Source organism: Anolis sagrei, chromosome 6 (genome assembly GCF_037176765.1).
Source record: "Anolis sagrei isolate rAnoSag1 chromosome 6, rAnoSag1.mat, whole genome shotgun sequence".
Classification (NCBI taxonomy): Eukaryota; Metazoa; Chordata; class Lepidosauria; order Squamata; family Dactyloidae; genus Anolis; species Anolis sagrei.
The window spans coordinates 96,844,661-96,860,551 of NC_090026.1; the positions used below are offsets into that span (position 1 = coordinate 96,844,661).

General features: G+C 37.0%; 1 protein-coding gene across 3 annotated transcripts in view; it reads left to right on the top strand.

The window, feature by feature from the left end:
* DGKB (diacylglycerol kinase beta) overlaps positions 1 to 15,891 on the top strand; it is a 305,929-nt gene that overhangs the window by 42,846 nt on the left and 247,192 nt on the right. For all 3 annotated transcript variants that reach the window (XM_060782155.2, XM_060782153.2, XM_060782156.2), the window contains exons 2-4: positions 3,772 to 4,024; positions 15,007 to 15,083; positions 15,708 to 15,728. In XM_060782155.2, coding sequence (XP_060638138.2) covers positions 3,955 to 4,024; positions 15,007 to 15,083; positions 15,708 to 15,728 — 168 coding nt within the window. In that variant the 5' untranslated portion in view covers positions 3,772 to 3,954. The remainder of the gene's footprint in view (positions 1 to 3,771; positions 4,025 to 15,006; positions 15,084 to 15,707; positions 15,729 to 15,891) is intronic.

Here is a 15,891-nt window from a genome sequence, read left to right on the forward strand (position 1 = left end):
CACAGTTAGACAATAGTATTTACAAGAGGAAAACAAGAATGCCTTTTCTATATCCTTGGCTTTCTCTGCACCGCCCCACTGCTTCTTAATCAGCCATTGACATTAATGTTGATGCTGATCTGTTGAAATGAAATGTTTCTTATTGAATTACTGAAGCAAGCTGTCACTGTGTACCATGTACTGACATTAAAGCAATGAATGTAATATAATTAGAAATACCTCTAGTAGTTGCAATAGCATTAGCTGTCAAGACATTGATAAAATATAATGAAACAATAACATTTAAAATTGAAATAGTATTCAGAAAAATATAATTAATCATAATATGAAATTAAAAGTCAAAGACTTCACAAGAAGTTCCCTAGAAACTTCTTTTTTTTGTCTTGTTATATAGGAAATGCCCAACAAATATCCCCATCTCTATTTCAGCTGCTCAGCTATTGTTTTCTTTATCCTTCATTTCCACTTCATACAGATATGTCTATGTGTATATTGTCCATTAGCTGGTTTGCTTTTATTTTTGAGCTAGCTACTCACTCACCAAATATCTGTCTCACCTTTCCTCTTTAATCATATTTATTTGCATTCTGATTGTGCCATGCTCAAATCTAGCCCATCATTTTTTAAACAATAGCTAGACTCATTTCTGCTGTTTTCCCTTAGAGTATGGCTAGGCTACATTTGCCAGACTTTGCCCATGGATGATAGTGCCCAGCAGAATCAGAGTACATTGACTTTGGTCCATTCCGCTTTGGTTATATTTCACTTGGAACACAGTGTCCAGTTCTGGAAACCACAATTCAAGAAGGATATTGACAAGCTAGAACATATCCAGAGAAATGTGTCCAAAATGATAGAAAGTCTAGATGCCAAGCTCTCTGAGACACGCCTTGGGGTGCTGGATATGTTTAGCTTGGAGAAAAGAAGGTTAAGAGGGGACATGATAGCCATGTTTAAATATCTTCAAGGATGCTATATTGAGGTGGGAGCAAACTTGTTTTCTGCTGCTCTGGAGACAAGGTGCACCTATACTGATCTTTTTTTGGTGGTTGATGCACCATGCAGGACAGCAGATAAGCCCTGCAAAGTGTCTCCACATAATCCTCCCCAGTTTCTTGAGAGGTGAGATTGAGTCTCCACTGCCCAGCAGCACCAAACATGGTTTGACCCTGCTGAGAGGCCACCCTAACCCAATTGCATGGTAAGCAAATACTCCTTCAAAATGTCACATACATGTTATTTTTAAAATTCACTTTAACATGGTATGGGATCTAACCCAGTCAAATCCATTAAGAGGTGGAAGATAAAAAAGCAAACAGCACACCACTAAAAGCCAATGAAAGTCAGTTCCCTGAAGATTAACATTATCACCTGTTGAAGGAGGGGCAGCAAAGAGGGAGAGAAACTTATATTCCCAGGAAAGGAGTTCCAAATTCTGGAAGTAGTCCCTGAGAAGGCCCTATACCTTATTCCCAACATGCATGCTTGGTGAAACAGGGTGCTTCCAGATGGCGCCAAAATCTGTGTTTTAAATTTGGAGGTAAAAAATCTTATGACATGAGAGCAGGTCCTCACACAGACCTGTTAGGCCTGGGATTGGGTCCCCCATCATCTCCACAGTTCTCCTTTGTATTGGAGCAGGCAGATGAGGAACATCAGGTGGAAGTTTTGTAAAAAAAAATCACTTAATTATGTGCTGAACTGTATATGCGCACATGCAAATATCTTAATATAAATATAAACAGAGTCGCATGTGCGCATATGAGAGAGTTATAATTGGAGAGTTATAATTGCTTTCCATTTGTGCTTCCTTCAAACCACCTGTGTGTTCATTTGACAACCTGATCAACTGTCTCAGGCTTTTTAAATGCTCAAGTGTGATGGAGAAGTCTAAAGTGGGGAGGAGGGGAGGGGGAGAAAGGAAAGCACATGTTTTGCATGACTGCAAGGATATACAGTGATATGAATGTGCACATTTTTCAGCCAAAATAAGGATACAATGGACCTTTTTATCACGTTTTATGTTCATTGTTGCAGATTAGTGCGGATTTACTGGTATTGTCATTTAGTCACCCATCTGTTAACCCAGTTACTTTCGTATTTTGCGTAGAAGGGTCATGAGAGAAGGTTCTCCCCCAAAGATCTTAGAGTCCAGACAGTATCTTATAAGATGTTTTTGATAGCCTTGACTTCACTTCTTGCAAAGACTTATGGGAATGGCAGCCCTTGTCATACTCCATATCCTCTATCCTAGCCAGTTTCACCGTCCATAGCCTGCTGTGTCATGGTTTAGAAAAGAGGAATTCTTTGATCTTTGCATGATGCTCTTCACCACAGTCCCTATCCCCTGTAATTGTTATACCTCATTCATTTATATGTTGCAACTTTTATGTCTCAAAATAATTAAAAACTTGGCAGATGGAAGAAAACATGATTTAGGAAGCTAGGGTGCCAGCTGAGCTGAGTGCTGCATATTGTTTGCCAACTAATTAATGCCAGATATAGATATTGAATTCAAAAATATCAAGTCTTAAAGGGAGTCATTCAATAATTATTGATTTCAGTGGGGAGGCAACCATGTTTGAACAAAGAGTTTGGAAAATTGGAATTAAGGGATGTGAAATGTGTCCAGTGAGATCTATAAAGTCTTGGTTTGAAAGATAAAATAGACTACTGTTGTTAGAAATATTTGGAGAAATGTATTTATCATGACAGAAGCAAGTTGAGGGCACAGTTAAAATGCATTTAAAAACACAAAGTTAAAAAAACCTTAGCATTATACTAAATCTCCTTTGACCAGAAGCTGGCCACTTGGAGTGCCTCTCGTGTCACTGTGAGAAGGTCCTCCATTGTGCATGTGGCAGGGTTCAGGTTGCATTGTAGTAGATGGTCTGTGCTTTGCTCTACTAGAAATAAAGATTATGAAACTCATTCACACAAATTTTGCAAAATGTTCAGATAATGTGGTTTTCTGATTCTTAAAGGAATCTGTCATTTGGAAGTTATCTAAGCTTTTCATCTTGCTTTGCAATTTCTTGCTTTTTTCAAGCCCACATTCATCTGTATGTAAATACTCTATTTCACTATAATTTTATAGTTTGTAAAAAACAAAAAGTGATAATCATTTAAAAATCAAAACAATAGATTTTGTGACCCAATGATGAGGTGCAACAAGTTAAAAGATTAGGGTTTTTAATTGTAAATAAAATTCATATTAAAAAGTTCAGCTGTGATATATTGATTTGAAGCTTTATGTGGTACACAGACATGCTACTATCTTATTGCTGTTGCCCTGGTGTCTCATCATTAATGTTATTAGGGCCAAGATTTCACATTGAGCATTTTTTTTCTGTGTTCAAAATTTTATTTTCATTGTATACAAGTGACAAGCAAATGCAAAAATTACATTAACTAGCAAAACAGGTACATCTGACAAATCCTTTCCCTCCATCCTCTCACCCATGAATCCACCACCTATGACTCACTGTGAATCTTATATCTAATAAAATCTAGCCTTATAACTTCTTTAGTAAATTTAGCATTGTTGACTGATTCAAGGAGTTTTCAGTGTGATAAATATTTGTAGGTCTGTTTGCTACATTGGGTGTGGTAGCTTCAGTTTCTAATGTGGTTGAAGTAGGTGAATAAATGCTTCATAGTGTTCATAATATGGAATATTTAGGAATATTCTAGAATATGTCATCTAAAATATAACGTTTTTGCATTTCACTTGTTCATCTCCTAATTGTATTTTAATTCCTCTTTTAACAGAAATTTTAAGATACCATCAGTGCCAGGAATCATATATCAGCACCATCTTGCAATTAAGGCTGATTTTCTCTCTCTCTGAATATTTGATTTGTTGAGAATCTAAATTGGAAGATTGCTTGGAGGTATTTTTATGACCAACATTTCATAAGGACAGTTTGGTATGTAAAAGTCCAGTACGACATCATGATTAACCAGGAGAAGTGGGCTAACCTCAGTCCTTCAGAATTTTCCCAGCTTCAGAAGTATGCAGAATGTAAGTACTTGCTTTTGAAATGTTTATATTTCTTTAGGTTTCATATAACTGTATTAAGCTTAGTTTATTTATTTATTTACTATATTTATATGTCCCTTTCAGCCCGCAGGCGACTCGGGGTGGTGCATAGAAAACTTCAATAGATATTAATCTCCAGATGGTACTTGCTTTTGTAATAAAGTTTGTAAATTATAGGATTTTTAAAATAATTGTTCAGTTATTTTTTATGTTTCAATATTAGAATGCCAAAAACAAAAACCTATTTAACACTTTAATGCCTCCCAAAATAGATATCAAATAATCCAAAACTACAAAAAATGCAACCATAATCATATTGCTTTGAATTACTGGCTTGTTGCTATTGACTTCTTGTTTTGTGGCAAGTGGCCCCAATATAATGGGCTGACCCTCCTAGAGTTTTAAGAGAATTAAATAAAATCTTTATATGCTTGTGTGCATTGAGCAAGTTGGAGTTTTCAATTTTAAAAAATCTAGCAAGTAAGAATGGTTATGGACCAAATTATTGCTTATTGTGAAGGATACAATGCAATTCTGAGTATACATTGTTTGATGTGAACATCATCTTTGGAGGATTTTTGTTCTTTTTTCTGGCTTTTTGTGTGTTGATAGTACTGGAGAGCAGGGATTTCTTAAACTGGGTCATTTACAACTCTATAGTAGAGTTCAGTTATAACTGAGTTCTGGCACCACTTGTCGCATTTTAGAAAATTTCATAGAAACATTTCATGAAAACATGCAAAAGAATATAATAGTGAAAGGGGGCAGAGGCCAAAATTTCACATATCATAGACATAATTTGAGCATTCTAGAATTCTTGCTTTTAAAAGAGAATATAGATATATTAGACAAAATAGATATTTGCTGGGATAGAAAGAACCAGGAGATTCTGTAGCTTCTTCATCCATAGATTCCACCATCCATGGCCTTAAAATATACTTCTTCTCCCAAAAATTATAGAAACAAACCATCAAACCCTGGTTTTGCCATTTTATATAAAATTTGACTATGCCATTGTATGTAACAGGACCTGAGCATCCACAGATTTAGGTATCAATGGAGCAAGGGAAGGCAGTCCTGAAACTTCAGTGGAAATTGAGGGCCCACTGTACTCATCTCTGGTTTCAACAACTATAGGAATGACTTATTATTTACCATGTCAAAAGTATGCCATTCTTCAGCAGGAAAATAAATAATGGCAAATATTATTTCCATCCTTAAACAAGAATTGAATTTATTATACAAATCATAGTATCAGAAGTGTGACAACAATCCATTATGACATGTTGTACAATCCAACACTTACATGTAAAAGAATATGAACCTATTTAGTACGGATTGCACAGGAACACACTGGAGAGTTGTTTCCCTGTTCCCTGTTGCTAAATTGGTATGTTACTTCCTTTTCCTGTCAAGTAATGTTATAGCTGGAAGTAGCAGCAATTTCTGTGCAGAAGCAAAAAAAGGTGAAAAAATGAGCCATAGTAAAATAATTGAAATACCATAGATATGCAATAATTATAGTGTTATGGAACTATTCGTGTTGGCTTTTCTTTCTTTCAAGTCACATTTGTATTTCCAAATTGTGTGTCATCTAAGCTGAAATTGGCTATGCATGATATTTTTGTTCCCAACATATGGTGAACTTTAGTCAAATTTTATATAAAATGGCAAAACCAGGGTTTGATGGTTTGTTTCTATAATTTTTGGGAGAAGAAGTATATTTTAAGGCCATGGATGGTGGAATCTATGGATGAAGAAGCTACAGAATCTCCTGGTTCTTTCTATCTTAGTTTTGAGATTTCGTTACAGTCAGTGTTATGTAAACTTGAAAGAAATTGCTAGGAAATCTAGTGCACAGATGACTGGTTCATTCTAAGCATATGAAGAAACTTTGAAGCTATTTTTCTTCATTATCATATGAAATATGTGACCTTATTTTCATCTTTCTAGAAGTGTATTAATGCCTGACTTGGAAATGACTAAAGAGAGACATAGCTGGTACTGTTTGATTCTCGCAAAAGGACTGTACTGTACTTGTTTTTGAATATTTCAAATGATATATCCCATTCACATTATTTGTTTCAGCCCACATTTTATCAAGGTAAGAAGTTTCCTCAGAATAGGGATATAATTATTTGCTATTTTTGTTCTTGAAGAAAGAAAGTTTCAGAAATCCCTGTTTTCAAAGACTATTCATAGTTCAGGACTTAATGCATAAAAACTAAATGTGTTTTTATGAGACAGAAAATAATATATCTTGTGTAGAAAATTATTCCCCCTGCATAGAAACAAACAAATTATGTGGTGAGTTGTTACATTCTGTTTTTTTAAAAATGAATACTGCACAGAAAATGAGAATTGGAGGCCAGGAAGAAAGGGAGAGCCACAAATTTTCTTTTTGTGTAAACCAAAGTACTATATTTGCTCTAGCATAATGCACCATCAATTATAATGCACACCTCAATTTTGAAGGGGTGCATTGGAAAAAAAAGAGTTGTTGTCAAATTTAATGTGTGGCTTCCCTTTGCCTGTCAGCTCTTCTGCTATCAGCTTCAGAATGATCCGATGGGCAAGGGGAAGCCATGCTCCTCCCTCAAACTGAGGCCGGTGAAGTTCCCAACTGAGGGGAAGATTTTGAAAGCCTCATTTCATTCTTGCAAATGTTTATCTGGCAGGTTCAGTGGGCCTGTGTGTGTCTCTGGGCACTTCTACACTAACTATATACTATAATAAAGGTTGAAGTCAACTCGCTGTTGTGGTTGCCACAAGATGCGCACTGCCAATGTGTGCTACAATGCACATGAAGGGCAATAGAGCACTTTACAAAAGGTCCCTAGAAAGTCTGAGTTCAGGCAAAAATTGTGCTGTAGCTGATCCATGTGTATCCCAGATTCGGGGCAAAATTGGCTCTGCAAATGTGAACACTGTAGAAACCCACCCCTGCTGAAGCATAGTGAAGAGTCTCAAACAGGGCTGCTGAAAAATGCCCCAAGGGCATGGCTGGACTGCAGGGGACTAATAGACATCCTGGAAGAGAATTTATTCTATTTCTACCTGTCACCATTTAGAAAACAGGTTCTGTGTAGATCTCCTAAAAATTGTATAATGTCATTCTAAAAACGTAAAGCAATTGCTTGCTTGAGCCCCAAATCATTTTCCTAGTTGGTGAGATACTTTCTTTTATTGTTGAAAAAAATACAGTACTTTTTGCTTCCAGTTTAGCTTGCATAATGTTCTCAGAAGTAGTTTGTATAGTGCTATATATTGGGCATTTCTGAAATAAATTGCAGTTTTGAGGTAATTGGAATTGCATTTTAAAAGGTGACATTTTAGCAAGTCCTTTTTGAACCTGTAAAAACAGCAACACATTTTAAGGTGATTTGAGGGCATAGTGCAGTCTTCCTTGGCATATCTAAAGCCAGCTTGCTTCGTTTTAGCACTTACAGCTGAATTTGAAATGAATTCTTTGCTACTCTTTTTTTCTTCCATGATGAGTACCAGTGTGAGAGAAAGGGAAAAAGAAGGATGGAAGGGGACTGCAAATGGATCTTTAATGATAGATTTATGATTTATTACTGAGCATGTCTTGAGAAAGGCACTGCACTATATTGTGCACATAATATATGACTTTTAAAATCCATTTGTAATACACTAGAAGGGAAGTGCCATCAGATTTATAATATGGGGCATGATACAGCTCCCAATAGAACAACAGTTTGGAGAGTCTTTAGTCCCACACTGTTCATGTATATAGATGTTAATTTTACTTTGCATTGTGTTACCAATTCCTCTCTAGGAGACTTGTAGAGCCTGGTAACAGCCACTAAGAAAGCCCTTTCCCATATTCCCACAAAATTTATCCATGAAACTGGTAGAATGGCCTCCCTTGAATGGGAGAATATGGTCCTTCAGAAAGCCAAGCCCATAGCTTTATAAACCTTTATAGGATATCATCAATCCAAAATGGCCCAACATTGAGGCAAACCAGTTGGAAGTGGTTCCTCGATAAGATCTGCCTGATCCATCTGGAGGGAGGGAGGCAGGAGAGGGAATGAAGGAAGAAAGGAGGGAGGGAAGGGAGGAAGGAAGGAAGGAAGGAAGGGAGAGAGAGAGAGAGAGAGAGAGAGAGAGAGAGAGAGAGAGAGAGAGGAAGCCCAATCAACCTTTAGTGCCACTGATCTATAACCTGCCTGGCTAAACTCCCAGTTGCCAAACCTTGAGATTGAGGTGAGAAGCGGGGGGGGGGGGGGAGTGAGGAAAACCCGGTTTGAATGCAAACTCTGGAGCTTCCGCTGGTAATGCAGAAAAGGAGAAGGAGGAGGAGCCTGCTGCTTGGCCATTTTGGTGAATGCACAGCAAGGCAGGGTGGGAAATGTAGTTTAACAACAGGGCCTTTTGCAATCTCTACCATTGGGGGCCTTCCCTTCACAAACTACAACAATGGCTGTCATTAGGCATGCCCACCTCATCCATCCTTTGCATCACATGGGAGGGGAAGCAAAACTTTACAAAAGTTTTGTAAAGTTTTGCGTAATGCTTTTGAAAATTAAAATAACTGTGGAAGAGTTCCGAACATTACAAAATATTTATGAATAAAAAGGGTAAGTGGTTCAAATGGTAATTACAACTCTTACTTTTTCTGCATGGTTCAAAATTGATTCAAAAGACCAAATTCAATAGGTTTTAACAAGTTTAAGATTTTAACTAAGCAAACCTAACCAACTCTAATGGTCAGGGTACACAACCTATTGAAACATACAGTGCTCCTTGCAAATCCTTGTCAACCATGACAGAAAACAAGGAAGTTTTGCCTGTACTCTTCCTCTTAGCAGTCATAATAAAATTGCCTCCTTCAAAGCTACTGAGTAAAAGAACATACATAGAACAAGTTGGATTCAGTTTATATATCTCTATCACCTATTTGGAGGACCTTTCCAAGTGGCCCATGGGGCAGTTTTTATGGATAAATAATGCTTGGTTCTTTTTAAAAATATAAACCTAATAGGTATGTTTACTTACTAAGTTGTGTGGTTTTTGTAAATGTCTGGTTTTAGAGGAAGTACATAGCTAAAGATGGTTAACCCTCTGTTTATTTACGACCTGAGTCATAGGTATCTGAAGCCTCTTCTTCACAGATTATTTGCTTTGAACTGGATTATATGGCACTGTTGACTCATATAATCCAGTTAAAAGCAGATAATGTGGATTATAGGGCAGTGTGGAAGGGGCCGGAGAGTTATCAGCCTGCATATAATTTGAAATGACCCTGCAAGCAAGGCATTACACCAGAGAATTTGAAAAACGGGAGTAAAGAATTTGTGGTACTCCATATATTATCGGTTTATAGTTCCCAGCAGGCAGTAGGGAAGGATGATGACAGCTGCAGTACAATAGGATCTGGAGGAACCAGCACTCCTCATCTCTGCAGTAAAATATACCTGAGTAAAAGGAAAGATAAATCTTTGCAGCTTATTGGTAGAAAACCATCTTATTCTGTTAGTTCTTGATCACAGATGTAACTATAATAAAACATATACTAATAGGAACATAATCATTAGTCCATGTTAACCTTGCATATATATAGAATGTCCAAGGAGGCTTTAGTTCAGTGTTATAAAAAAAAAAAAGCAATAATAAGCACATACAGGTTTCTTGCCATAATTGTGACCAGGATTGTCTGAGACCATCCTGTCTGGTTTGCATATTCCCATTGCCACAAGGAATTGCTCTGATGCTGAATTAATGGAGATGTTTTTGCATATTGTGGGGGCGTTTGTGTGCACAGAGAGCTATCAGGTGTGGAGAAGTCATTGCCATTGAAAATCACAAGCAAATGTTTAGTGCCTATTTTCTTTGTGTTTCAGGAGCTAACATTCAAGGATAAGCTATTTGAAAGAAGCATTTGGAAATTCTTTGAGGAACCAATGTTAATTTATCTATTCAATCCATTTCGACTGCTTTAATTTTCTTTTTAAAATCCCTGCTGAACAGGCTCAGCCATGAGAAGAAAATAGGCTTTTTATTGCATTAAACAAACCTTAATTATGCCGTTTCCTTAATTGTAAACTTACTGTAGTAGAGCAAAATGTACTGTCCAATCTTTAAAAAAATGTCACAGTCTAGTGCAGTGCTTCTCAACCTGGGGTCCCCAGATGTTTTTGGCCTACAACTCCCAGAAATCCCAGCCAGTTTACCAGCAGTTAGGATTTCTGGGAGTTGAAGGCCAAAAACATCTGGGGAACCCAGGTTGAGAACCACTGGTCTAGTGCAATGTTTCTCAACCTGGCGGTTTTTCAACGGGGGGGGGGGGGGGTCGCGAGGGGGTGTCAAAGGGGTTGCCAAAGATAATCAGAAAACAGTTTTTTTTCTGTTGGTCATGGGGGTTCTGTGTGGGAAATTTTGCCCAATTCTATCGTTTATGGGGTTCAGAATGCTCTCTGATTCTAGGTGAATTATAAATCCCAGCAACTACAACTCCCAAATGTCAAGATCTATTTTCCTCAAACTCTACCAGTTCACATTTGGGCATATTGAGTATTTGTGCCAAGTTTGGTCCAGATCCGTTGTTGTTTGAGTGCACAGTGCTCTCTCCATGTAAGTGAACTACAACTCCAAAATTCAAGGTCAATGCCCACCAAACCCTGCCAGCATTTTCTGTTGGCCATGGGAGCTCTGTGTGCTAAGTTTGGTTCAATTCCATCATTGGTGGCGTTCAGAATGCTCTTTGATTGTAGGTGAACTATAAATCCCAGCAACTACAACTCTCAAATGACAAAATCAACCCCCCCCCCAAACCCCAACAGGATTCAAATTTGGGCGTATGGGGTATTTGTGCCAAATTGGTCCAGTGAATGAAAATACATTCGGCATGTCACATATTTACATTACGATTCATAACAGTAGCAACATTACAGTTATGAAGTAGCAACGAAAATAATTTTATGGTTGGGAGCCACCACAATATGAGGAACAGTATTATGGGGGCATTAGGAAGGTTGAGAAACGCTGGTCTAATGAAACCTATGACGAATTGCATGGCAAAAATGTCCAATTTGTGAAATTTCTAGGGGTCCTCTTCAAAGTTGTGGGTCTATAGTGGTCTACAGAGTAATCATCCTATTTTCTGATATTTCTTGCCCGCTTCTCCTCTTGGCTCGAGGCTAGTTACAACATTGCTAAAATAGTCATTCACTTAAAAAACATTCTTTTAAATGCACCTATTAAAATGTATTTCCACAAAATGCATATTACAATACACAAAATAAAGATTAAACATAATGTTCTAAATCCTAACTGGTAGTCTTAACAAGAGTAGATCCATTTAAATTAATTGTTTAATGGTAAATCAACATTTACATAAATCCCAGTGATTCAGTGAAACTACTCTGGTTGGGATTATCAATAGGATTTAAGATCCTGACAAGACCTAGGAGTCAAGTGGCTAAAACATGAAACACATCCCCCCCCCCCAAAACATCCAGAAGAATTGGGGCCCATCCACACAGCCCTATATCCCAGAATATCAAGGCAGAAAATCCCACAATATCTGCTTTGAACAGGGTTATCTTAGTCCACACTCAGATAATGTGGGATTTTTTGCCTTGATATTCTTGGATATAGGGCTGTGTGGAAAGGCCTTAAGTAATTTGATCAAGAAGAACAAACAATGGTTTTATTTAATAACTTAACCTACTTGCTTTTCTTTAATATACAGTAGACTCAAAGAAATAAGACTTTAAAAATTAAAATCAATTTTTATAATACAGTAAATCCAGTTTTTATATTGCAGTAAAATTGTGTTACATTCAGGGCCCATCCATGCAGCCATACAACTCTGAATATCAAGGCAGATAATCCACAATATCTGCTTTTAACTGGATTATCTGAGTCCATACTGCAATATAATCCAGTTCAATCTGGATTTTTTTACAGCTGTGTGGAAGGGGCTCTAGTTAAGTTTGTCTTTTTAAAGTGACTGTAACTTTCTACCCATCATTCCATCTGATACTGCTATTAATCATTCCTTGCCTTATTCTTCTTTGATAACACTGTTTATATTTTTCAATCATTTGCTTTCAAAATATTGTGTTTTTATGCATTTTGTTTACTGTTGAAATCCAGCTGTGGCGTGTGAAGAAAAATAATAAACTGAATAATGTTTTGTAATCTTGTTTTCATATAACATTTTTTTTCATTTTATCCTAATGTGTGCATATAAATTGTATGGTGGAAATGGTTACTAGGTGAAGCTTGGAATTGGCTGTTGTATTAATCTTATTTTGAGCTTGGAATTTTAGAGGATGAATAACCTCTAATCTAATTCTGGGCTGACAATAAGTTAATGGTTTCCAGACACCACAGTTTGTCATATTTCATGAGGTGACAAATGACTCTTACAAAATTTTAATGGATCTTTCTGATTTTCTTCTGTTATGCAAAGAAGAGGAAAAAGAGGCTATACAGAGCTCTGGCATGTATAATGACAAATAGTGTGTCTGAATTAAGTTATAATGTATGTGTTCCCATTAAAAGATCCTGATAAGAGTGCTTTCTCAGCTGATGTTTATTTTGAATTTCCTTCCATCCTGATCCCTAGGTTCACTTATAAGTTTTTTCCCCCCTCCTGACATCTTATTAGATAGCATCTTAATTTGGAGTTCCTCTGAAAGATCTTGAGGGGGAGAATGGGACACATGCTTTCTGGCGCTATCCTCTAATGGGAGGATTCACCATATTGGAAAGAATCTCATGTAGAAGGGAGATTTCTCTCTGTGTGCAACCTCCTATATGGTCTGAAATCCTCCTGCTTTATGGCTGATGTAAGGCTGGTGAAGGCGTGTCATGTAGACATGACCCACATTTCCCTTCACACAGTTGTTTATCATGTAAGGGTGAAACAGTAGAAATATAAGTCCTTGCTTCCACTAGTCTACTTGCTTGTTTCCTTTCACATTCTAAGGTTTGTTACTTATGGGTGGAACTTGAGTCATAATTGTAACCCAACAAATGGAAGCAAGAGCCATGAATGGCATTGTAGTCTCAAATAGAACTTGATTCCTCTCAGCCTCCTGCTTCAATGTGGGCACAGTTATTCTTTGCAAGCCACCTAGTATCTAATAGGATTTCTTCCCTGTAAGACATTCCATTTGTCCTCCAAGACAGCTTGGTGCTGGGTTAGAGTAGGTTTTGTGGTGGCATGGAATATTCCCAAAGTCTCAGGTCCCTTCTACATTGCCATATAATTCAGAATATCAAGGCAGTTAATCACAATATCTGCTTTGAACTGGATTATCTGAGTTTATACTGCCATATAATCCAGTGCAAAGCATATAATTTGGATTTTATACAGATGTGTAGAAGTTTGCAGCTTCTACTGAAACATTGGATATAGCCCTCAGAATTTCACTGTATGTCTTAAATGCATGTTGACTGTAGACTTAAAAAACAAAACAAAGCAAAGGCAATGCTGTGTTTACTGATTAGTTTAGAAATATGTGTGTGAGAGGCTCTTTCTATACTGCCATATAAAATCCAGAGTATCTGCTTTGATAATCTGGATTGTATGGCAGTGTAGAAATGGCCTGAGAGAGACCAGGTTAGCATATTCATGTCTGAAATAAAAACTACTAAACTAATTTTTCAACCTAGATCTGACTGGCACTCAGATTTTCACAACGTTGAGTTTCATAGAATCATAGAATCATAGAACCATAGAATCAAAGAGTTGGAAGAGACCTCATAGGCCATCCAGTCCAACCCCCTGCCAAGAAGCAGGAATATTGCATTCAAATCACCCCTGACAGATGACCATCCAGCCTCTGCTTAAAAGCTTCCAAAGAAGGAGCCTCCACCACACTCTGGGGCAGAGAGTTCCACTGCTGAACGGCTCTCACAGTCAGGAAGTTCTTCCTAATGTTCAGATGGAATCTCCTCTCTTGTAGTTTGAAACCATTGTTCCGCGTCCTAGTCTCCAGGGAAGCAGAAAACAAGCTTGCTCCCTCCTCCCTGTGGCTTCCTCTCACATATTTATACATGGCTATCATATCTCCTCTCAGCCTTCTCTTCTTCAGGCTAAACATGCCCAGTTCCCTAAGCCGCTCCTCATAGGGCTTGTTCTCCAGACCCTTGATCATTTTAGTCGCCCTCCTCTGGACACATTCCAGCTTGTCAATATCTCTCTTGAATTGTGGTGCCCAGAATTGGACACAATATTCCAGATGTGGTCTAACCAAAGCAGAATAGAGGGGTAGCATTACTTCCTTAGATCTAGACACTATGCTCCTATTGATATTTCATTCATAATTGAATTACTATACTGGACTTGCTGGAAAATAATACTAAATGATGATGAATTTGATGGTGATGATTATTCCAAAAGTGCAAATGATGATTCACAAATAAAACAACAACAAAAACCAATCAACTTTACCAAAGTTCTAAAACAGATTCGGAACATGCTGCTAAAAAGAAATAAGTGCTGAAAAATAGAAGGAATTAGGTCATGCCAAACTTAAATGTTAAAGCAAGAAGATATTTATGATATTTGTATGATATTTTTATATCACCCCCGAACGTATAGTAGCTTCCAAAGCAAAGAAGCTTGTGTGTATGTGTTCTACTGATTTTATATGATCTATGTTATATCTTAATGTTTTTAACTATATGTTGTTGAGTGCATTGATTCTTGACTGTAAACTGCCTCAGGTCACCTTCGGGTTGAGAGAAGTGGTATATAAATATGTTAAATAAATAAAATACATTGCCTTTTGACTCAGGGCGACTCCGTGATTTGTTGAATCCTAAAAAGAATAGCCAACCAATGAAGAGATGTCAAAGTTGGATAAATTCAAGAGGATTATTCTATTAGATATTAAATGCAAGAGTTTGGATGAAAATATCAAACTAGACATACTGTTTGGTTAGGGCCTGTTTGGCTAAATATGGTTTCATTGTTTTTGCAGATTCTACAAAGAAAATTAAGGATGTTTTGGAAGAATTCCATGGTAATGGTGTGCTAGCAAAGTACAATCCTGAAGGGGTAATTTTTCTCTCATTATTTAACTTTGAATAGTTGTGCCAGTTGCTGGATTTAGGAGTTTCCGTATGTGTTCATCCTCTAAAAAACATTTTCCTCCAGAAGATCTGGACTTTGACAAATGTAATAAGTTATTGAAGTACATTTTCACTCAGGGAGTACTGCATATGTGGATTAGATGAGCAGGATTTTGACAGCTTTCTGAACCCTCAGTACTTAGTTTTTGTGTTATGTTCAATAACAATTTGTTCAGTGTGGTTGTTTTCAGCACATCTAGTAAAGAGGCTGTGTGCTCCCCATTGGAACAAACTATTCATAGCACTCAATGATTCACTGTCTTTACCGAAGACCAATAAAATGGGAGAGCAGTGGTGGAATTAAATCTAAATGTTTTTATATTGTTACATGGGATAAAAATGATCAAATTTTATCCTTTTTGTGCTTGATCCATGGCTTTGCAGTTGCACTAATAAGACATGTTGAGATGTTTTTTCCACTTCAGAATTGCTTCCTTTGTAATTAAACTGAACTTTCAATTAAAAATATTATTGTAAGAATGTAGTTGAGAATTGGTATTACTGCATTAATATTATATATCTGTTTTTTCTTTCTTTGTATGCACTCCAGAAGCAAGATATTCTCAAACAAGTAAGCATCTTTGCTTTTCCTGAGATATCTGAAGAATGATATTGATTTATCTGGCTCAACTGTGAAGTACACTTTAATAACAGCTTTGATTTTTTTCTAGTCAGATGTTTGTGAAAATTATATAGTTATTAAAATTGAGATAAACTTGTCTCATTTGAAAAAG